The 23,012-nt window shown below is 58.4% G+C and overlaps 1 protein-coding gene across 1 annotated transcript; it reads left to right on the forward strand.

Moving 5' to 3' along the window:
• Positions 1-1,635: 1,635 nt before the first annotated feature.
• ZSWIM8 (zinc finger SWIM-type containing 8) lies at positions 1,636-22,590 on the forward strand. The gene is made up of 26 exons (XM_038743778.1): positions 1,636-2,007; positions 7,712-7,865; positions 8,183-8,277; positions 8,650-8,822; positions 9,265-9,372; positions 10,404-10,485; positions 10,627-10,747; positions 10,999-11,200; positions 13,436-13,611; positions 13,752-14,763; positions 14,888-15,019; positions 15,349-15,528; positions 15,620-15,803; positions 16,937-17,035; positions 17,230-17,354; positions 17,499-17,760; positions 17,886-18,044; positions 18,174-18,402; positions 18,641-18,930; positions 19,219-19,442; positions 19,817-20,287; positions 20,460-20,619; positions 20,779-20,955; positions 21,683-21,802; positions 21,965-22,143; positions 22,287-22,590. Exons 1-26 carry the CDS (start codon positions 1,797-1,799, stop codon positions 22,488-22,490), a joined length of 5,529 nt encoding a protein of 1,842 aa, XP_038599706.1. The 5' UTR covers positions 1,636-1,796; the 3' UTR covers positions 22,491-22,590.
• The last annotated feature ends 422 nt before the right edge of the window (positions 22,591-23,012 follow it).

Consider the following 23,012-nt stretch of genomic DNA (forward strand, 5'->3'; position numbering starts at 1 on the left):
CTACTAATAATAGTACTTGTTAAGCGCTTAATAAATAATAACACTAATAATAATGATGGTGCTTGTTAAGCGCTTACTATGTGCATGGTAAGCACTTAATAAACACTAGCACTACTACTACTACTAATAGTACTTGTTAAGCGCTTAATAAATAATAACACTAATAATGATGATGGTACTTGTTAAGCGCTTACTATGTGCATGGTAAGCACTTAATAAATACTAGTACTACTACTACTGATAGTACTTGTTAAGCACTTAATAAACAATAACAATAATAATAACAACGGTACTTGTTAAACGCTTACTATGTGCATGGTAAGCGCTTAATAAATACTACCACTACTACTACTAATAGTACTTGTTAAGCGCTTAATAAATAATAACACTAATAATGATGATGGTACTTGTTAAGCGCTTACTATGTGCACGGTAAGCACTTAATAAATACTAGTACTACTACTACTGATAGTACTTGTTAAGCACTTAATAAACAATAACAATAATAATAACAACGGTACTTGTTAAACACTTACTATGTGCATGGTAAGCGCTTAATAAACACTAGTACTACTACTACTACTACTAATAGTACTTGTTAAGCGCTTAATAAATAATAACACTAATAATGATGATGGTACTTAAGCGCTTACTATGTGCATGGTAAGTGCTTAATAAATACTAGTACTACCACTACTACTACTAATAGTACTTGTTAAGCGCTTAATAAATAATAACACTAATAATAATGACGGTACTTGTTAAGTGCTTACTATGTGCATGGTAAGTGCTTAATAAACACTAGTACTACTACTACTACTAATAGTACTTGTTAAGCACATACTAAATAATAACAATAATAATAACGATGGTACTTGTTAAGCGCTATGTGCATGGTAAGTGCTTAATAAACACTACTACTACTACTACTACTACTACTAATAGTACTTGTTAAGTGCTTAATAAATTACAACACCAATAATAACGATGGTACTTGTTAAGTGCTTACTATGTGCATGGTAAGCGCTTAATAAATAGTAGTACTACTACTACTAATAGTACTTGTTAAGCGCTTAATAAATAATAACAGTAACAATAATGACGGTACTTGTTAAGCGCTTACTATGTGCATGGTAAGCGCTTAATAAACACTACTACTACTACTAATAGTACTTATTAAGCGCTTAATAAATAATAACACTAATAATAACGATGGTACTTGTTAAGCACTTACTATGTGCATGGTAAGCGCTTAATAAATACTACTACTACTACTACTAATAGTACTTGTTAAGCGCTTAATAAATAATAATAATGATGGTACTTGTTAAGCGCTTACTATGTGCATGGTAAGCGCTTAATAAACACTAGTACTACTACTACTGCTACTACTAATAGCACTTGCTAAGCGCTTAATAAATAATAACAATGATAATGATCATGGTACTTGTTAAACGCTTACTATGTGCTCTAAACGTTATGATTCTCATCGCAACGGCCGGACGGGGGCGCGCGCGCGCGCGCGCACACACACGGGCGCGCACACGCGCATGCGCGCGCGCAGGCGGAAGCGGAAGTGGGCGGCGCGGCCGGAAGTGGGGATCAGCTGAGGGGAGAGGGGGAGGGGGAGCCGGGCCCTCAGAGCGTCGGGCCTCAAACCTGAGGCGGCCGCGACGTCCCGGGACGACGAGGAGGAGGAGGAGGAGGAGGAGGACGACGACGAAGAGGACGACGACGAAGAGGACGAGGAGGAGGAGGAGGGAGTCGGGGGTCCCGGGCCCCCGCCGTCGGGCCCCATGGAGTTGATGTTCGCCGAGTGGGAGGACGGGGAGCGGTTCTCGTTCGAAGACTCGGACCGCTTCGAGGAGGACTCGCTGTGCTCCTTCATCTCCGAGGCCGAGAGCCTCTGCCAGAACTGGCGGGGATGGCGCAAGCAGTCGGCGGGGCCCAACTCCCCCACGGGACCCGGGGGACCCGGACCCGCCGGAGGGACCGCCGGGGGACCCGGCGGAGGGGGAGGCGGAGGCGGAGGAGGCGGCGGCAGGATACGAGGTGAGCTGCCGCGCGACGACGCCGCCTGCCTTCAGTCAGTCAGTCGGTCAGTCAGTCAGTCAGCGTGGCCCAGTGGAGAGAGCCCGGGCTTTGGAGGCAGAGGTCGCGAGTTCAAATCCCGACTCCGCCACTTGTCAGCTGTGGGACTTGTTGGGGCCAATCACTTCACTTCTCAGTTATCTCATCTGTAAAATGGGGATGAAGGCTGTGAGCCCCACGTGGGTCGACCTCATCGCCTTGTCACCTCCCCAGCGCTTAGAACAGTGCTTTGCACGTAGTAAGCGCTTAGTAAATGCCATTATTATTATTATTTGGAGTCAGTGGTCATGGGTTCAAATCCCGGCTCCGCCACTTGTCGGCTGTGGGATTTGGGGCCAGTCACTTCACTTCTCTGGGCCTCAGTTCCCTCATCTGGAAAATGGGGATGACGACCGAGCCCCCTGTGGGACAACTTGTTCACCTTGTCACCTCCCCAGCGGTGAGAACAGTGCTCTGCACGTAGTAAGCGCTTAATAAATGCCATTATTATTATTATTTGGAGTCAGAGGTCATGGGTTCAAATCCCGGCTCCGCCACTTGTCAGCTGTGGGACTTGTTGGGGCCAGTCACTTCACTTCTCTGGGCCTCAGTTCCCTCCTCTGGAAAATAGGGATTAAGACTGTGAGCCCCCTGTGGGACAACCTCATCACCTTATAACCTCCCCAGCGCTGAGAACAGTGCTTTGCACATAGTAAGCGCTTAATAAATGCCATTTTTATTATTATTATTATTATTTGGAGTCAGAGGTCATGGGTTCAAATCCCGGCTCCGCCACTTGTCAGCTGTGGGACTTGGGGCCAGTCACTTCACTTCTCTGGGCCTCAGTTCCCTCATCTGGAAAATGGGGATGAAGACTGTGAGCCCCACGTGGGACAACCTCACAAGTACAAGTTGTACAAGTACAAGAAGTACAAGTTGGCAACATATAGAGACGGTCACTATCCAGCAGCCGGCCACCAGTCTAGAGGAAAACACTGTTCGTTCATTCAATCATATTTATTGAGCACTTACTGTGTGCAGAGCACTGGACTAAGCGCTTGGGAAGTACAAATTGGCAACGTATAGAGACGGTCCCTACCCAACAGTGGGCTCACAGTCTGGAAGGGGGAGACAGGCAACAAAACAAAACATATTAACAAAATAAAATAAATAGAATAGATATGTACTGTTCTAAGCGTTGTGGGGGGATACAAGGGTGGCTCAGTGGAAAGAGCACAGACTTTGGAGTCAGAGGTCATGGGTTCAAATCCCGGCTCTGCAAATTGCCAGCTGTGTGACTTTGGGCAAGTCACCTCTCTGTGCCTCAGTTCCCTCATCTGTAAAATGGGGATTAAGACTGTGAGCACCCAGTGGGACAACCTGATCACTTTATAACCTCCCCAGCGCTTAGAACAGTGCTTTGTACATAGTAAGCGCTTAATAAATGTTGTCATTATTATTATACAAGGTGATCAGGTTGTCCCACGCGGGGCTCCCAGTCTTCATCCCCATTTTACAGATGAGGGAACTGAGGCTCAGAGAAGTTAAGTGACTTGCCCAAGGTCACACAGCAGACAGGTGGCAGAGCCAGGATTCGAACCCATGACCTCTGCCTCCCAAGCCCGGGCTCTTTCCACTGAGCCATGCTGCTTCTCTAGCGCCCACTGTGTGCAGAGCACTGCACTGAGCGCTTGGGAAAGACATCTAGAGACGGTCCCTACCGCACAACTGGCTCACAGTCTAGAAGCGGGAGACAGACATCAAAACCGTCAGAATAAATAGAATTATGGCTCTAGGCACATCATTAATAAAATAGAAAGTAGTAAATATTCATCCATTCAGTCGTATTTATTGAGCGCCCACTGTGTGCAGAGCACTGCACTAAGCGCCTGGGAAGTGCATCTAGGGCCGGTCCCTACCCTACAACCGGCTCACAGTCTAGAAGGGGGAGACAGACGACAAAACCAAACACAGAGACGGGGTCAAAACCGTTAGAATAAATAGAATTATAGCTCTAGGCACATCATTAATAAAATAAAAAGTAGTAAATATCCAGTCATTCAGTCGTATTTATTGAGCGCCCACTGTGTGCAGAGCACTGCACTAAGCGCTTGGGAAGTGCATCTAGAGCCGGTCCCTACCCCACATCCGGCTCACAGTCTAGAAGGGGGAGACAGACGTCTTCTACATATGTACTGTTCTATTTATTTTATTTTGTTAATATGTTTTGTTGTCTGTCTCCCCCTTCTAGACTGTGAGCCCGCTGTTGGGTAGGGACCGTCTCTATATGTTGCCAACTTGTACTTCCCAAGCACTTAGTCCAGTGCTGTGCACACAGTAAGCGCTCAGTAAGTACAATTGAATGAATGAAAACTAAATACGGAGACAGGGGTCAAAACCATCAGAATAAATAGAATTATAGCTCTAGGCACATCATTAATAAACTATAAAGTAGTAACATTCATCCATTCATTCAGCCGTATTTATTGAGCGCTGACTGTGTGCAGAGCACTGGACTAAGCGCTTGAGAAAGACATCTAGAGACGGTCCCTACCTCACAACGGGCTCACAGTCTAGAACGGGGAGACAGACAACAAAACAAAACATGGAGACAGGGGTCAAAGTCGTCAGAACAAACAGAATTAATGCTATATTCAATCGTTCAGTCGTATTTATTGAGCGCTGACTGTGTGCAGAGCACCGGACTAAGCGCTTGGGAAGTACATCTAGAGACAGTCCCTATCCCACAACGGACTCACAGTCTAGAACGGGGAGACAGACAACAAAACAAAGCATGGGGACGGGTCAAAGTCGTCAGAACAAATAGAATTAAAACTATGTTTAATGGTATTTATTGAATGCTGACTGTGTGCAGAGCACTGGACTAAGCGCTTGGGAAGTACAAATCGGCAACAGAGATGGTCCCTGCCCAACAACGGGCTCCCAGTCTAGAAGGGGGAGACGGACAACAAAACAAATCATGGAGACAGGTGTCAAAATCGTCAGAATAAATAGAATTATAGCTATAGGCACATCATTAACAAAATAAAAAGTAGCAAATATTCATTCAGTCAGTCAGTCAGTCGTATTTATTGAGCGCTGTGTGCAGAACACTGGACTAAGCGCTTGGAAAGTACAAGTCGGCAACATCTAGAGCCGGTTCCAACCCAACAATGGGCTTACAGTCTAGAAGGAAGAGACAGACAATAAAACAAAACATGGAGACAGACATCAAAATCATCAGAACAAATAGAATTATAGCTATAGGCACATCGTTAACAAAATAAATAAAGGAAAATAGAGTACTAAATCAGTACAAGTGCTGTGGGGAGGGGAAGGATGTAGGGTTGGGGGGATGGAGAGGAAAAAGGGGGCTCAGTCTGGGAAGGCCTCCTGGAAGAGGTGAGCTCTCAGTAGGGTTTTAAAGGGAATAAGAGAGCTAGCTTGGCAGATGTGTGGAGGGAGGGCATTCCAGGCCAGGGGGAGGACGTGGGCCGGGGGTCGACGGCGGGACAGGCGAGAACGAGGCCTAACGGTGAGGAGGTTAGCGGCGGAGGAGTGGAGGGTGCAGGCTGGGCTGGAGAAGGACAGAAGGGAGGTGAGGTAGGAGGGGGCGAGGGGATGGACAGCCTTGAAGGCTTCTGGGACTTGAGCCAGAGCCCGAGCCCAGGGGGGCCCAACCCGGCCCAGCTCCAGGTCACCCGACAAACGGGCCCCTTGGAATAGTAATAAATGATGGGATTTGCTTCCTCTGTGCCGAGTGCTGGGGTAGCTACAAGGTGATCGGATCGTCCCACATGGGGCTCCCAGTCCTCATCCCCATTTGACAGGTGAGGGCCCTGAGGCCCAGAGAAGTGACTTGCCCAAAGTCACCCAGCTGACAAGTGGCGGAACCGGGATGAGAACCCACCCCCGGGCTCGTTCCACGGAGACATGCTGCTTCTCATAATAATGATGGTATTTGTTAAGTGCTTACTGTGTGCCAAGCGCTGGGGTAGATACAAGGTGATCAGGTTGTCCCTCTTGGGGCTCACAGTCTTCATCCCCATTTGACAGATGAGGGAACTGATGCACGGAGAAGTGACTTTCCCTGAGTCACCAAGCTGACAAGTGGTGGAGCTGGGATTAGAACCCATGACCTCTGACTCCCAAGCCCGGGCTCTTTCCACTAAGCCACGAAGTGAGGGACCCTGACCTCCGGGAGAATCTGGGGGACCCTTGGGACTGCCGTTCCTGGGCCACCGTTCCCAAGGAATTGTCTTCAGTGCCCCTATGAAAGCCTCCCTCTTGAGGTGGCCCCATGTTCAGCAAGATTCATTCATTCAATCGCGTTTATTGAGCACTTACTGTGTGCAGAGCACTTTACTAAGCGCTTGGAAGGTACAATTTGGCAACGGATTGAGACAGTCCCTACCCAGCAACGGGCTCGCAGTCTAGAAGGGGCAGACAGACAGCGGCGGCCAAGCCACTGACCTGTCTTGCCTTCTGAAGTCACTGTGGATAGTGGGCAGGGGCTTAACTCTTTCTCCTCCCCCTTTGGGGGTCGCCGTGAAAATGGGCAGAGCCCAGGTCTGGAAGCAAAGGGCATCACTGTGGGAGCTGTTCGCTTCAGCTCCGAGCCCAACCCAAACCTTCCACCCTCTGCTCTTTCTTTCTTTCATTCATTCAATCGTACCTGCTGAGCGCTTACTGCGTGCACTTGGAAAGTACAATTCAGCCACAGAAAGGAGAATCCCTGCCCACAACGGGCTCACAGTCTCTGTTCCAGGCCCCAAACGGCTTACAATTATTTTACCGTCTGTCTTTCCTTTCGTCCGTATCAGCCTCACTCGGCAGCCACTCCCCACTTCCTTACCTCTCCCTCTCCCCCTCGTCCCCCTCTCCATCCCCCCGTCTTACCTCCTTCCCTTCCCCACAGCACCTGTATATGTGTATATATGGTTGTACATATTTATTACTCTATTTATTTATTTATTTATTTATTTATTTATTTTACTTGTACATTTCTGTCCTACTTATTTTATTTTGTTGGTATGTTTGGTTCTGTTCTCTGTCTCCCCCTTTTAGACTGTGAGCCCACTGTTGGGTAGGGACTGTCTCTATGTGATGCCAATTTGTACTTCCCAAGCGCTTAGTACAGTGCTCTGCACATAGTAAGCGCTCAATAAATACGATTGATTGATTGATTGATTACCTGTAGTGGCTCCGTATGAAAGAAAGTCAGGGAAGAAACAAAGAAACGGCCACGGTGAGGCGAGTAGGAATGACACTGGTGTCTCAGAAATTGCCCGAGGGGTTACTGCACAATTCATGTGGGCAGAGGTGGAATGCCTGAAACCACCTGTTTTGCTCACACTAGGTGTGTCCAGTCCCCTCTCCTGCTCCCTCCGCCCCTCCCGGGGCTTCCCCAGGTTCTGCTGGAATCCAGAGAGACTAGGAGGGGAGAGGGGAATTTCGTCCTCTCGTCGCCTTATTGCTTTAATGCCGTGGGGCCTAGGACTCGGTTGGGGCGTGATCGCCCTTCCGTCTTGCCGGAGCCCCGTAACTCTCCCGAATGGGGAGGATGATGACGGTTTAATCCCTTTCGGGCAGAAAAAGTGGAGCCGGAGGACGGGGGCTGCCCTGACTCTTGTATCTGCAGATGGACTGGTGATCCCCCTGGTGGAGCTGTCAGCCAAGCAGGTGGCGTTCCATATCCCGTTTGAGGTGGTCGAGAAAGTTTACCCTCCCGTCCCCGAGCAGCTGCAACTCCGCATCGCCTTCTGGAGTTTTCCCGAGAATGAGGAGGACATCCGGTATGAAGGGGAACCGGGGGAGAGGGAAGGGCGTGAAGAGGGGGACTGCAGCCCCCGATCCTCTTGTAGAACTTCTAAGTGCCTAGTTCAGTGCTCTGCACACAGTAAGCGCTCGATAAATACGACCGGATGAATACGAGTGAGTGAGTAGAGCTCCTCTAAGACTGGGGGAGCTGGCCAATACCCAGGGAAGGGGCAGGTTGGGTTCAGGAAGGGCGAGAAGGATATACAGAATAGGTGGGTGGTTGGGTGGAGGTGTGTGGGTCGGGCAGAGGGGTGAGCAGGGGCGTGACATACTTAGCGTGTTCCCTCTCTAGGCTGTACTCGTGCCTGGCTAACGGCAGCGCAGATGAGTTTCAGCGTGGGGAGCAGCTGTTTCGAATGAGGGCCGTGAAGGACCCACTGCAGATTGGTGAGACGCCCACCCTCCCCGTCCCACCTTGAGACCCCCTGTCTCTCCGGAAGGGATTGCTGCAGATAGGTGTGAGCCCCCCACCACCCCCGTCCTGCCTCCCGGAAATGATTTCTCCACCCTTCAGAATGCCACCCCTTTACCGAGGCCCCGTCCGCTGCTGGACACGGAGATGTCTTCTTTACCTCCCTCTCCCCCCGCCCCCTCACTCCCTCCCCCTCCCCACGAGAGAGACCCTCCTTGCAGGTAAGACTTGGGGCCCCTAGTGAGTCCTTCCCCTGCACCCCCACAGCCAGTCCAGGGGAAGAGCCGGGCCTTGGTCGCGGGCCCGTCCCGATGCATCGTTCCTCCCCGCCGTCCACCTTAATGCAGGGTTCCACCTGAGCGCCACAGTGGTGCCTCCGCAAATGGTGCCTCCCAAAGGTGCCTACAACGTGGCTGTGATGTTCGACCGTTGCCGAGTCACCTCCTGTAGCTGTACCTGTGGGGCCGGCGCCAAGTGGTGCACTCACGTCGTGGCGCTCTGCCTCTTCCGCATCCATAATGTGAGCCCCACCTCCCGAGACCCTCTCCCCTCCTCTCCTCCTCTCCCCTCCCCTCCTCACACCTCCCACCCACACCCCTCCCCAGATCTCTGTCCGAGAGCTCTGCCCACTCTGGGAAACAGCTCCCTCCTGCTGCTTCCCCAACCGGTCGGTACAAGGCCTTTCCTTCCTCCGTGGTGTCCTCACTCCCCGGTAGCGGAGCCTCATCCCGTCGGCTCGGTCTCCCACCACCGGGATCATCTCCCTATCTCCCCCACCTCCCAACGGTCACGAAGCTCGTCATTTCCCAGCCTCCAGAGTGGATTTCAGCCCAAGTGCGGCTGGCTCTTGTAGGCTCCCGGCCCAGAGTTCCTCCCCGACCTCTCCTCTCCATTCTTCCCCGTCTCTGTATCTTCACGTCGTCCCGTATCGTTCTCCTCCCCGACACGTCCGATCCTTCCAGGCTTCCGCCGTCTGCCTGCGGGCTCCAGTTTCGGAGTCCTTGTCGCGGCTGCAGAGAGACCAGCTGCAGAAGTTTGCTCAGTACCTGATCAGTGAACTCCCTCAGCAGGTGAGTGGAGTCTCTGGCCCCTAAATCCATCCCATCGCTCCCTCAGTCTCCCTCTCCCCCTTCGTAGCCGACAGTGACTCTCCCCTGCTTCGAAGACTTACCGAAGGGCACATCTCCTCCAAGAAGCCTTCCCTGACTAAGCCTTCTTTTCCCTTCTGCGTCGCCCCGACTTGCTTCCTTTACTCATCCCCACCCTCCAGCCTCACAGCACTTGTGTACATATCCGTCATTTTATTTACATTTTTTTCTGTCTCTCTACACCGTAAGATCACGGGGAGCAAGGAATGTGTCTGCCGTATTGGTAGTAACAATAATTAAGCGCTTACTATGTGCCAAGCACTGTTCTAAGCACTGGGGTAAATACCAGGTCATCAGGTTGTCCCACGTGGGGCTCACAGTCTTCATCCCCATTTTCCAGATGAGGTCACTGAGAGGCACAGAGAAGTTAAGTGGCTTGCCCGAGGTCACACAGCAGACAAGCGGCGGAGCCGGGATTAGAACCCACAGCCTCTAACTCCCAAGCCTGTGTCCTTGCCACTAAGCCATGCTGTATCGTACTCTCCCAAGCGCTTAGTACAGTGCTGTGCACACAGAAGCGCTCAGCAGATAGGATTGACTCGATTCAGCCACTTCTATGCCATCTCCTCCTTATTCAGAAACTACTTGTGTAAAAGGAACTGCACTCTCATCCCTCCTTCCTGCCCCACACCTGGCTCACTTGGGGGCTCAAAGCCACATTAGCTTCTGACCTTGGGATCTAGGAGTGCCTCCCACGCCTCCCCTCTCATTATATTGTCTGTGTCTCATACTAGATTGTGAATTCCTTGTGGGCAGGGATTGTGTCTTCCAACTCTAAATGTATCGTCCTCCCCCAAGCGCTCTGCACACAGGGAACTTTCCAAGCGCTCAGTACAGTGCTCTGCACTCAGTAAACGCTCAATAAATACAACTGGATGAATGAAAGGAAGCGCTCGATAAATACCATCGATTGATTGAGGGCCACGGTCCTTCCCATTCCGTTCCCTCATCAGATCCTCCCTACTGCCCAACGTCTCCTGGACGAGCTCCTGTCCTCCCAGTCCACAGCCATTAACACCGTCTGCGGAGCTCCGGGTGAGTACCCTGGCCTCCTGGCTGCCTCCGAAGGGGGACAGAGCCACCTTCCCGAGCCGGGAGACCGCTGTTCGTGAGGAGGCGGGGGTCGGGCGGGATGACGGGGGAACCTCGTCATCCTTTTCTGCATCCCGCTCCCAGACCCGACGGCGGGCCCTTCTGCCTCCGATCAGAGCACCTGGTACCTGGACGAGTCCACCCTGAGTGACAACATCAAGAAGACCCTGCACAAGTTCTGTGGCCCATCCCCGGTTGTCTTCAGGTACCCTTGTCCCTGGCACCCGTCCCGTGGACATTGGAACGAGGCCCCCGTGGTTAGGGTAGACGCAGAAGCTCTGGAGTTGCTGGGGGCCTGAACCTAGGGTCCCGTGTCCAGCCTCCCCGCTTCAGTCCATTTCCTCCCCACCACCTTCTCGTTGCCGGTCTGCAGCATCCCTGCCCGGGTCCCTCCCCCCGTCAGCCATTTCCAAGTCTCCTACAGCCGCACCCTTTCCCCTCCCCGACCCGTCGCAGCGACGTGAACTCCATGTACCTCTCGTCGACGGAGCCGCCGGCGGCGGCCGAGTGGGCCTGCCTGCTGAGGCCCCTCCGCGGCCGAGAGCCCGAGGGCGTCTGGAACCTGCTGTCCATCGTGCGGGAGATGTTCAAGAGACGGGACAGCAATGCTGCCCCCCTGCTGGAGATCCTCACTGACCAGTGCCTCACCTACGAACAGGTAACGCTTATTGTACCTTGGGAGCAACCAGCACGCTTTTCTCGCCCAAATCAATCTGTCGGTGGTATTCATGGAGCGCTTGCTGTGCGCCGAGCTCTGCACTAAGCTCTTGGAAGAGTACAATACGGCAGATGTGGTAGACACATTGCCCACGACGAGTTCACAGTCTAGAGGGGGGCACAGACATTAAAGGAAATATTTTACAGACAGGTACGGAAGTGCTGTGCGGCTGAGGGTGGGGTGAATACCGAATGCCCAGAGGGCATAAATCCTAGCGCGTAGTTAACGCAGAAGGGAGAGGGAGCCGGGGAAAAGAGGGCTGAATCGGAGGAGATGTGACCGGAATAATATTTTGAAGGCGGGGAGAGTGGTGGTCCGGCGCATAGGGAGCGGGAGGGAGTTCCGGCCCAGTGGGAGGACGTGGGGAAGGGGTCCGGGGCGTGGCAGATGAGACAGGGACACAGCGAGCAACCTGGGACTGGAGGAGCAAAGTGCGTGGGCTGGGCTGTAGCGAGGTAAGGTAGAAGGGGGCAAGCTGAGTGCCTCAAAGCCAACGATAAGTTTCTGTTTGATGCGGCGGTGGATGGGCGGCCACTGGAGTTTCTGGAGGAGTTGGGAGACGTGGTCTGAGCAGTTTTATTTTTATTTTTTTTTAAATGACCCTGAGCAACCGATTGTGGTTAGGTCTGGAGTTGGGAGAGACAGGAGGCTGGGAGGTCAGCGAAGAGGCAGGTGCAGTAATTAAGGCGGGATATGAGAAGTGGTTGGATCAACGTGGTAGCGGTTTGGATGGAAAGGAAAGGGCAGATTTTAGCGGTGTTGTGCAAGAAGAACCGACAGAGTTTGGTGAGAGATTGAATTACGCGGGTTGTACAAGAAGAGATGAGTTGAGGGCAACCCCAAGGTTTAATGGGCTTGCGAGATAAGGAGGATAGTGGTGTTGTCTACAGTGATGGAGAAGACAGGATTTGGGTGGGAAGATGAGGAGTCTTGTTCCGGACGTATTTAGTTTGCTCTGTCAACGGGATATCCAGGTACAGTTGTCTTGAAAGCAGGAGGAAGTGGGAGGCTGTAGATTTGGGAATCGTCCTCATAGAGATAATAGTCGAACCGTGGGAACGATTGGGTGTGGTTGGAGAATAGAAGGGGACCCAGACTGAGCCTTGAGGGACCCTCCCCTCCCCCCCGCTTTTGGAAGGTAGGAGGCAGAGGAAGAGCTATTAGAGAGACCGAGAAGGAGCCGTCAGATAGGAAAACCAAAAGAGGATGGAGTCACTGAAGCCAAGACTGGGTAAAGTTTCAAGGAGAAGGGGGTGGTCCATAGCGTTGAAGGCAGCTGAGAGGTCTAAGAGGAATAGGATGGAGTAGAGGTTGCCAGATTTGATTCGGTCACTCATTTAGTCGTATTTGTGGAGCGCTTACTGCGTGCAAAGCACTGTATTGAACGCTTGGGAATGTACAGTACCACAAAAAGCAGTGACATTCCCTGTCCACAAAGAACTTACAGTCTAGAGGGATTTGGTGAGAGGGTGGTCACTGTTTACCTTGAGGCCGTTTCTGTGGAGTGGAGGGGGCAGAAACCAGATTCGAGGGGATTGAGGAGAGAACTGGAGGAGAAGAAGTGGAGACAGTGGGTGTAGACAACTCGCTTAAGGAGTTTGGCGAGGAATGGTAGGCGGGAGATGGGGTGATAACTGGAGGGAGCCCTGGGGCCAAGGGAGGGTTTTTTAGGCTAGGGGCTGTGGAAGCATGTTCAGAAGCAGTGGGGAAGAAGCCATTGAGAAGTGAACGGTTGAAGATGCAGTCAGGGAGGGATGGAGGGAGTGGGGTGAGTGTTTAAGTGAGATATGAAGGGTTGGGATCAGAAGTGCGGGTGCACGGGGTCGATTTTGAGAGGAGGCGAGAAATCTCTTTTTTTGGAGATTCCCCTGGGACTATTGGGAGATTTGGAGCGCGGAGGTGGACGAGGGGGAAACTGGAGAGGGTCAGGGGGGATTTTTAGGGAGGTCACGCCCAATGGCTTTAATTTTCTTCATAAAGAATGCATCTGGTAGGTGGCCTGAATCATCACCAAGTGTGTTTCGGTTGGGTGGAGCCAGATTTAGGCCTGAACTCTCTGCCCGCGCTTGCTCAGGTGCGCTCGCTCCTCCTCACCTACCAATGCATTTCTCCCTCCCTCCCTCTCTGTCTGTCCGTCCATCCGTCCGTGTCTCTCACCCCCGTCTCGCCCCCCAGATCACCGGTTGGTGGTACAGCGTCCGAACGTCCGCCTCGCACAGCAGCGCCAGCGGGCACACGGGCCGCAGCAACGGCCAGTCGGAAGTGGCCGCCCACGCCTGCGCCAGCATGTGCGACGAGATGGTCACGCTGTGGCGGCTGGCCGTGCTCGACCCGACACTCAACCCTCAGCGGTGAGCGCCGCGCCCCGGGGAGCCCGTCCGGGGGTAGGCGGCGGCGGCGGCGGCGGGGAAGGGCGGGGGTGCTCTGGGCGCCCCGTGGCTCCCAGGTGCCTTACCGTCCCATCCCGTCCTCCGTCCCCTCCCTCGGCCAGGCGCCGGGATCTGTGTGGGCAGCTGCACCAGTGGCAGCTGAAGGTGATAGAGAACGTGAAACGGGGGCAGCACAAGAAGGCGCCGGAGCGGCTGTTTCCCGGCTTCCGGCCGGCGGTGGAGGCGTGCTACTTCAGCTGGGAGGAGGCCTATCCGCTGCCCGGAGTGACCTACAGCGGCAGCGACCGGAAGCTGGCCCTGTGCTGGGCCCGGGCCCTGCCGCCCCGTCCCCCTCGCCCGGGGGTCCCCGAGGGGCCGGGGGCCGAGTCCGGCCGGGCCCCCGACGGGGAGCGGCCCCAGGAGCCGGCCGTCCGGCCCAAGGAGCCGGGCGGGAAACGCAAGGGGCCGGCGGACGGCCCCCCGCAGCGCGCTCTGCGCCGCCTCTCCGCCGAAGCGGACAAGGCCGCCCACAAGCCGGGGGCGGGCGGCAGCAAGGCCAAGCTGCCGGGAGCGGGCAAGGGCCAGGGCGGGAGCAAGGGGCCCGGGGCCGGGGGCAAGCGGAGGCTGAGCAGCGAGGACAGTTCCCTGGAGCCGGACCTGGCGGAGATGAGCCTGGACGACGGCTGCAGCCTGGCGCTGGGGGCGGAGGCCAGCAGCTTCGGAGGCTTCCCGGATGGCCCCTGCGGGCCTCCAGCCTACCACGGTGGGCCCCCCGACCCCTCCGACGCCTACGAGGAGGATGGGGGCGTCTACTTCTCCGAGGGACCCGAGCCCCCCGCCCCTCCAAGGCCAGCGGGGGAGCGGCCCGGCGGGGAAGATGACGCCCCCTCCACGGACGAGAGCGGCGGCCCCAAAGCGGAAGAGGCAGCGGCCCCCGCGGGAGGGGAGGCCCGAGGGGCCGGGGGCCGGGCCGGGGAAGGGGCCGAGGAGGACGACGATTACCGGGTCTACTACCTGAACCCCCAGGACGGGGGACCCGGAGGGGAAGGGGAGGGGAGGGCCGAGGGGGGAGCCGGCGAGGAGCAGGACCTCTTTGCGGGCCTCAAGCCGCTGGAGCAGGAGAGTCGGATGGAGGTAAGCGAGGTCGGGGGCGGCGAGACGTGGCGGGGGGGACCCAGGCCCGGCGGCGGGAAGCCCTGAGGAGAGCCATCCGTCTCTCCCCGTGTCTGGCGCCCGCTTCCCCCCGCCCCCCCCCCAGGTGCTGTTTGCTTGTGCCGAGGCCCTCCATGCCCACGGCTACAGCGGCGAAGCCTCGCGCCTCACCGTGGAGCTGGCCCAGGACCTGCTGACCAACCCGCCCGACCTCAAGGTCGAGCCGCCCCCTGCCAAGGTGAGGTCTGCCTCGTGCCCACGCGGCCCGCCCCGGTTCCCTCGCCGACCTGAGATTTTCCACCGCAGCCCACCGCCAGGGTCATCGCGACCGAGGCCCGGGGGGTGAGGTCGGGGGGTTCGGGCCGGGGTCCGAGCGAGCGTGGTCCCTTCCCGCCCTCTTAGCCCCAGCGAGCTGAGAGGCAGTCGGCGGGCTCCTGCTGAGGAGGGAGCCCTCGCCTCGATCTGGTGCCAAAGGGAGAGTTCGGGGGATGAAATCAGAGCCGGGGCGGAGCGCGGGGCTCTGGCCCGCCCAGTGCCAGCCTTCCACTTCCCACGCCTTCTACTCAGGGCAAAAAGAACAAGGTGTCCACCAGCCGGCAGACCTGGGTGGCCACCAACACGCTGACCAAAGCTGCGTTCCTACTCACCGTGCTGGGAGAGCGGCCGGAACATCACAACCTCGCGTTCCGCATCGGCATGTTCGCCCTGGAGCTGCAGCGGCCGCCGGCCTCCACCAAGGCCCTGGAGGTGGGCCGTCTCCCCCGACCCCTCCCCTGGCCCTACCGGCCCTTGGCCGGGAGGCAGAGGACCTCACCCCTCCTTCCCCTCACCCTTCCAGGTGAAGCTGGCCTACCAGGAGTCGGAAGTGGCCGCCCTGCTGAAAAAGATCCCGCTGGGCGCCAGTGAGATGAGCACGATGCGTGGGCGGGCGGAGGAGCTACGGGAAGGGACGCTCTGCGACTACCGGCCTGTTCTGCCGCTCATGCTGGCCAGCTTCATCTTCGATGTGCTCTGCACCCCCGGTATGGACTCACCGGGCCGGGGAGGGAGTGGCGCTGAAACCGGGGCCCTGTCGGGGCTGAGCTCAGAGGGGATGGGGAGGGGAGAGAGGATAAGCCCCAGCTAGGGGAACCTCGCCCCCTTGGTTAGGGTCTGCGGTGATGGGGATGGTCATTCCCCGGGTGTCTGCAGGACGAGGGCAAGACAGATTTGGGAGGGGCCGGAGGGGCGATTTTTCTGGCCTAGAAGAGGAGGGACCCAGCGGGTGGGGCTGGTGCCATTTCCCAATCCAGTCCTCAGCACCTGGAGGGAATCGGCCCTGGGTTTTCCTGGGGAGGAAACTTCGCACGGCGTAGTGGAATAGGGCCCAGTCTGGAGAATCAGAAGGACCTGGGTCCTACTCCCAGCTCCACCACTTGTCTACTGGGTGACCTTGAGCAAGTCACTTCACTCCTCCGTGCCTGTTACCTCGGCTGTAAAATGGGGATCGAGACCGTGAGCCCCTCCTGGGACAGGGACCGTGTCCGACCCAATTTGCTTGTACCCACCTCTGTACTTAGTACAGTGCCTGGCACATAGTAAGCGCTTAATAAACACCAGAATTGTTATTCAGTTTGGCGCCCGTGGTTCTTGGCAAAAGAGGACCCAGAAAGATGTCTTGATAGGAGAGAAAGCTGTTCATAAGGGACGTTGAAAGGACACGCAAAAAGGTCCGTTTTAACATTGACGTGCCGATTGCGGTTGATCTGGACCCGCTTTGAAAGATGAAATGTGTGTTAATGGTAGCGTGAGGGTGGAAAACCAGACTCGAATAGGGAAGGAAATGGTTCAGAGTTTACAGTTGAAAACTGATTAACTGGTTATCTGAAAGTTTTGTCAGCTATCCGAACTGAATACGATGAAGTGAAAGCCCAGCTGTCGAGAGCCAAACCCCGGGGCGTTCAGTCGTCCGGACGTACGAAATCAGGGTTGGGCTCCGTTCCACTTAGTTTGGATCGTTGGCTTGCACCTAATGGGGGCTGAATGGTTGCAGAACCATTCGGGAGTCCGCGGCCCTCCCGGGGTAGCCGGGCGGCGGGGTGGTGGTGCCCGGCCGCAGAGCCAAGCCCCCTCGGGAGGGATTGAGCAGGTGGTCTGACCCCATACTTTCCCGCAGTTGTGTCTCCGACAGGCTCTCGGCCCCCAAGCCGCAACTGGAACAATGAGATGCCCGGGGATGAGGAATTGGGATTTGAAGCTGCGGTGGCTGCCCTGGGTAAGAAAGTTCCCCGCTCCCGAGTGGGGCAGTTTCCTCCATGCCCCTCTCCCCACCCCTCGCCTTGTTTGGCCAAGATGTCCACGTTTGACCCCCTACGTCCCTGCCCTGGGGGAAGGAACCTTTTCCCGCCCCACCCAATCAGCTGGTCCTGGAGCGATGTCCCAGCAGCGTGGGTCCCACGTCCCCCCCAGGCATGAAGACGACGGTCAGCGAGGCCGAGCACCCGCTGCTCTGTGAGGGGACCCGGCGGGAGAAAGGGGACCTGGCGTTGGCGTTGATGATCACCTACAAGGATGATCAAGCCAAGCTCAAAAAGGTACTTGGGCGGGGACTGGGGGGGAGCGTGGAGGGCTCCGCGGCGCCCACGGCCCCAGGGTCAGCACGGGATTCCCGAGCCAGATCTCGCTGTTGTGGCCTGAGGGCACCTCACCGGCCTGCCTTGGTCTCCCCACCGCTGCAGATTCTGGATAAGCTCCTGGACCGGGAGAGCCAGACTCACAAGCCCCAGACCCTGAGCTCCTTCTACTCGTCCAGCCGCCCAACTGCCGGATCGAGCCAGAAGTCCCCATCCAAGCACGGAGCCCCGACGGCGGGCGGCGCCCTGCAGCCACTGCCCCCGAGCGCCTCGGCGGGGGCCCAGGCAGGGGGCGTGGCGGGAGCCGGACCGGGACCGGGACCGGGCCCGGGCCCGGGGGAAGGCTTCCCCGAAAAGAACGCACCCGGTGAGGGGGCCGGCCTTTCCCTCGATCGTGGGCTGGCCGAGGGTAGCGTCGGGGGAGGTTCTGGGTCAGGGCAGGAAGCTCTCCCCTGCCGTGGTCTGATTCCCGGCGCGCCCCCGCCTCTACAGAGAGCTCCCCGCGCTCCCCCTGCGAGGTGCCCCCCGCCGAGGTCACTGTGGTCCCGAAGCCAGAAGGGAAGGTCCCGAGTCGCCTGGCGCTCGGCAGCCGCGGAGGCTACAACGGGCGCGGCTGGGGGTCCCCGGGGCGACCCAAGAAGAAGCACACCGGTGAGCCGCGGGCAGCCGGGCCGGGGCGCCGGGGTTTTCCTGTGGAGCGAGGGCCGCCCCAGGGGCCCGCAGGGGAGGGGAGGCGGGGTCCGGGAGCCGGGGCTGACGCCGGGCCCGGTCCGGGGGCAGGCATGGCCAGCATTGACAGCAGCGCCCCGGAGACCACGTCCGACAGCTCCCCGACTCTGAGCCGGCGGCCCCTGCGGGGCGGCTGGGCCCCGACCTCCTGGGGCCGGGGCCAGGACAGCGACAGCATCAGCAGCTCCTCCTCCGATTCGCTGGGCTCCTCGTCCTCCAGCGGCAGCCGCCGCGCCAGTGCCAGCGGAGGAGCTCGGGCCAAGACGGCTGAAGTCAGCAGGTCGGTGGTTGGAGCCGGGTCCGGGCGCCTGGCCACCGGCGGCGGTGGGTGGAAGAGGAGGAGGAGGAGGAGGGACGGGTTCTTCCGCCTAGGCCCCATCCGCCGTCTCCCTTCCCTCTCCCCTCGGCCAGCTCCCATCCTTCCTCCGGCCCCTTGGCCGTGCCCCGTCCCACCCCCTCCCGCTCCGCGAGCCACCCCCTGAAGCCTTCCCGTCCCCTCCCCTCCGCCGCCGCTGCAGGTACAAGAGCCGCCGCCCTGAGAGCCACGCCCCCCATGTTCCCAACCAGCCCTCCGAAGCCGCCGCACACTTCTACTTCGAGTTGGCCAAGACGGTGCTGATCAAGGCCGGGGGCAACAGCAGCACGTCCATCTTCACGCACCCCTCGTCCTCGGGGGGCCACCAGGGCCCCCACCGCAACCTGCACCTCTGCGCCTTCGAGATCGGCCTCTACGCCCTCGGCCTCCACAACTTTGTCTCCCCGAACTGGCTGTCCCGCACCTATTCTTCCCACGTCTCCTGGATCACAGGTGCATCACGGTGTCCTCAGTCCTCCCCCTTCCCGCCGTCACCTCCCTCCCTCCCCGCCCGCGCCATCCCCTTCCCTGGAGGCATCCTGGCTTGGATCCCGTCTGGGCCCCGGCCTGAGGGTCGTCCTCCGAGACCTCTGCTCAGACCGGGCGCTGACCATTGCCCGCGGGCCCTCCTGGCCGGGCCCGCCCAACGGGACGTGGGCCCCACCTAGGCCTCGGCCTTCCTCTCCCTCTGCCCCTCCCTCCCCGCGGCGCGGTGCTCCCCTCTGACTCGGTGTCGCCCAGGCCAGGCCATGGAGATCGGCAGCGCGGCCCTGAACATCCTGGTGGAATGCTGGGACGGCCACCTGACCCCCCCCGAAGTCGCCTCCCTAGCCGACCGCGCCTCGCGGGCTCGGGACTCGAACATGGTGCGGGCCGCCGCCGAGCTAGCCCTCAGCTGCCTGCCTCACGCCCACGCGCTGAACCCCAACGAGATCCAGAGGGCCCTGGTGCAGTGCAAAGAGCAGGTGAGGGAGGCCGGCCGAGGGGCACGAGCCACACTGCCGCGATCCCGCCCGGCCCCTGCCGGGGATTGGCCCCTTCTGGCCTTGAGCGCTTTGGAGCGGAGCGGGGAGGGGGCTCGTGGAAGCTGCCACCTGCTTCGGATGTCCTTCTGGGTCGGAAGTCCTGGGGGCCACCTTCGTTCACTCATTCATTCATTTAATAGTATTTATCGAGTGCCTGCTGTGTGCAGAGCAGCAATAAACGGACGCATTCCCCGCCCACAACGCGGGGGTGTCAGGTGTGTGGGAAATCAGGAGGCCCGAGACTTTTCCCCGGCTATCCCTTCTCTCCGTTTTTTTGCCTCTCCCATCTCTTTCTCCTGCCTGTGCTCCCCCAGGACAACCTGATGCTGGAGAAAGCTTGCATGGCTGTGGAGGAGGCAGCCAAGGGAGGGGGCGTGTATCCCGAGGTGCTGTTCGAAGTGGCCCACCAGTGGTTCTGGCTGTACGAGCAGACGGTGGGCGGCATGGCCGCCACCCGCGAGGGAGCCACGGGCTGCAGCGCTCCCGGAGCCCGGGGGGCCGGGGAGGCCGCCCGGGGCCTGTCCGAGGGCCGGGGGGCCCCCGTGGTCGAGCCGGTGACGGTGGCGGCCGCCGCGGTGACGGCCGCGGCCACGGTGGTGCCGGTCATCTCGGTTGGGTCCGGTCTGTATCCGGGGCCGAGCCTCGGGCACGGCCCCTCCCCCGGCCTGCATCCCTACACCGCCCTGCAGACCCACCTGCCCTGCAGCGCCCAGTACCTGGGCCACCCCCTTCCCCATATGCCACGTCCTGCGGTCTTCCCCGTGCCCAGCTCTGCCTATCCGCAGGTGAGTCTAGGGGGTGAGGGGCGAGTCGCGGATTCGGAGGCGGTGGGGGAGGGAGAGAGCCGGCTGCAGTAGAGAGGAAGACGGGCTTGGGGGGGGGGCGAGGGAGGACAGTGGCCTCAGAACCGCGTGGACGGGGGAGTGCCAGCGTGACCCCCTCCAACCCTCTCTCCAGGGCGTGCACCCCGCTTTCTTAGGGGCTCAGTACCCCTATTCGGTGACCCCGCCCTCCCTCACAGCCACGGCCGTGTCTTTTCCCGTGCCCTCCATCACTCCGATCGCGGTTCACCCCTACCACGCAGAGTCTGGCCTCCCGCTTCCCGCCAGCGTCACTCGTGAGTCGGGGAGGGATGTTGACGAGGGGAGGTGGGGTCGGGGCTGGGGGGAGCGCGAGGGGAGCTCCAAAAACCCTTTCGCGGGGGGGGAAAGGTGGCCGTCTCCAGGGCCACCCGCTGCCGCGACCCTTCCGCCACCACGTCCGTGCCCTCTCTCAGTTGGCAGTGTCCACGCCGCCTCCACCTTCCCCGCCATTCAGGGGGCCTCCCTGCCCCCGCTGACGGCCCAGCCGAGCCCGTTGGTGAGCGGGGGGTTCCCCCCGCCCGAGGAGGAGACCCACAGCCAGCCCGTCAGCCCCCACAGCCTCCACCACCTGCACGCCGCCTACCGCGTCGGTGAGCCTCCGGGGACCGGGCGGGCCGGGTGGAGGGGAGGGGGAAGCCAAGCAGGGGTGAACGAGGGTAGGCCGATGAAAAGCGGGGAGGCGGGAGAAGCAGCGTGGCTTAGTGGAGAGCGCACAAGCCTGGGAGTCAGAAGGATCTGGGTTCTAATCCCCGCTCTGCCACTTGTCCGCTCTCTCGGGCGAGACTCGTGATTTCCTCTGTGCCTCAGTTCCCTCATCTGTAAAATGGGGGTTAAGACCGTGAGCCCTATCAGGGGCAGGGGACTGTGTCCAACCCTATTAGTTCGTCTCTACCCCAGCGCCTGGAACGGTGCCCGGCCCATGGTAAGCGCGTAACAAATACCATGGTTATTTTTTATTATGATAATAATAATAATGATGGCATTTGTTAAGCGCTTACTATGGGCCAAGCACCGTTCTGAGCGCCAGGGAGGATACAAGGTGCTCAGGTTGTCCCACGGGGGGCTCACGGTCTTCATCCCCATTTTCCAGATGAGGTCACCGAGGAGGCCCAGGGAAGTGAAGTGACTTGCCCAAAGTCACACAGCTGACAAGTGGCGGAGCTGGGATCAGAACCCGTGACCTCTGACTCCCAAGCCCGGGCTCTTTCCACTGAGCCACGCTGCTTCTCTGACGGAACCCTTTAACGGGGAGGGGAAAGGGCCAGGGCCCAGCAAGGGCTGCCCCTCACCCCCCCACCCCTTCCCCCCGTCCCCCAGGAATGTTGGCGCTGGAGATGCTGGGCCGGCGGGCACACAACGATCATCCCAACAACTTCTCCCGCAGCCCTCCCTACACGGAGGATGTCAAGTGGCTGCTGGGACTGGCGGCCAAACTGGGTAAGGGCTGCTGGACTACTGCCGGCCTCCGTTTCCCCCCCCCCCCCCCCCCCCCCCCCCGCCGCCGTCTCAAACCAACCCGAGGACTGGGGGGAGCCCCGGCCCGGTTCGCCGGGCGGGTTGGGGATCCGCCTCGAGCTCCTTCCCCCCTCGCCTCTCCAGGAGTCAACTACGTGCACCAGTTCTGTCTGGGGGCAGCCAAGGGGGTGTTGAGCCCGTTCGTCCTGCAGGAGATCGTCATGGAGACGCTGCAACGGCTGAACCCGGCCCACGCCCACACCCACCTGCGCACCCCTGCCTTCCACCAGCTGGTTCAGCGCTGCCAACAGGCCTACATGCAGGTAATCCCCGCCAGGGTGGGGCACCGGCCTACCTGGGGCCCCCCCCCCCGAAGCCCTTCCAGGACCACCACGCCCATGCCAGTCAGCCCCCTCCCCCCCGGTCTCATCCTCTGTCCTTCCCCTCCCCCGCCTCCACCCCACAGTACATCCACCACCGCCTAATCCACCTGACCCCGGCTGATTACGACGACTTTGTGAATGCGATCCGCAGCGCCCGCAGCGCGTTCTGCCTGACGCCCATGGGCATGATGCAATTCAATGACATCCTGCAGAACCTCAAGCGGAGCAAGCAGACGAAGGAGCTGTGGCAGCGGGTCTCCCTCGAGATGACCACCTTTTCCCCCTGAACGGGACTGACGTTTCCCCTCCTACCAGGCTCCTCCCGTTCCTCCCCCGCCTCCAGCCCAAACCGCCGGACATAGACGTTTCTTCCCCCGTTTCCCCCCTTCTCCCCCGCCCCCCGGTTCCCCCTCTCCCCCCCGCCCCCGACCCCTCGGGCTCAGGCCCAAGCTGGCAATAGCACCCGGAACACTTCTCCCCGCGCCTGGAAGGCAACGGGAGCCCGAAGGAGGGCCGCGGGGACGGGGCGGGGGTAGCCCCGCCTGAGCCCGGGACGGCAGCACCGGGTGGGTCCCGGTATTTATTTGACATTTATAAATATATAAACTCGCCTTTTCTATTACTGTCCGTCTGGCCCTCTTCATCCAGCGGGAGGTGGGGCCGGCAACAAGAGCCCTCGGGCCCCTTTCTCATCGTACCGCCGTGGCTAAAACGATCCGTCTTACCTGAAAACGAGACCTTATCGGAGGAGCGGAGAGGGGCGGCCCACGTCCGCCCTCGTTCCACACAAAATCTCCCCTCCCCCTTTT

This window comes from Tachyglossus aculeatus, chromosome 3, assembly GCF_015852505.1.
Source record: "Tachyglossus aculeatus isolate mTacAcu1 chromosome 3, mTacAcu1.pri, whole genome shotgun sequence".
Classification (NCBI taxonomy): Eukaryota; Metazoa; Chordata; class Mammalia; order Monotremata; family Tachyglossidae; genus Tachyglossus; species Tachyglossus aculeatus.

Coding starts and splice junctions, on each gene's coding strand:
- ZSWIM8 (XM_038743778.1), top strand. CDS start 1,797: ATGGAGTTGATGTTCGCCGAGTGGGAGGACGGGGAGCGGTTCTCGTTC. Junction 11,201..13,435: donor AGTGCCTCACCTACGAACAG/GTAACGCTTATT, acceptor CTCGCCCCCCAG/ATCACCGGTTGGTGGTACAG. Junction 19,443..19,816: donor TGGTGCAGTGCAAAGAGCAG/GTGAGGGAGGCC, acceptor GTGCTCCCCCAG/GACAACCTGATGCTGGAGAA.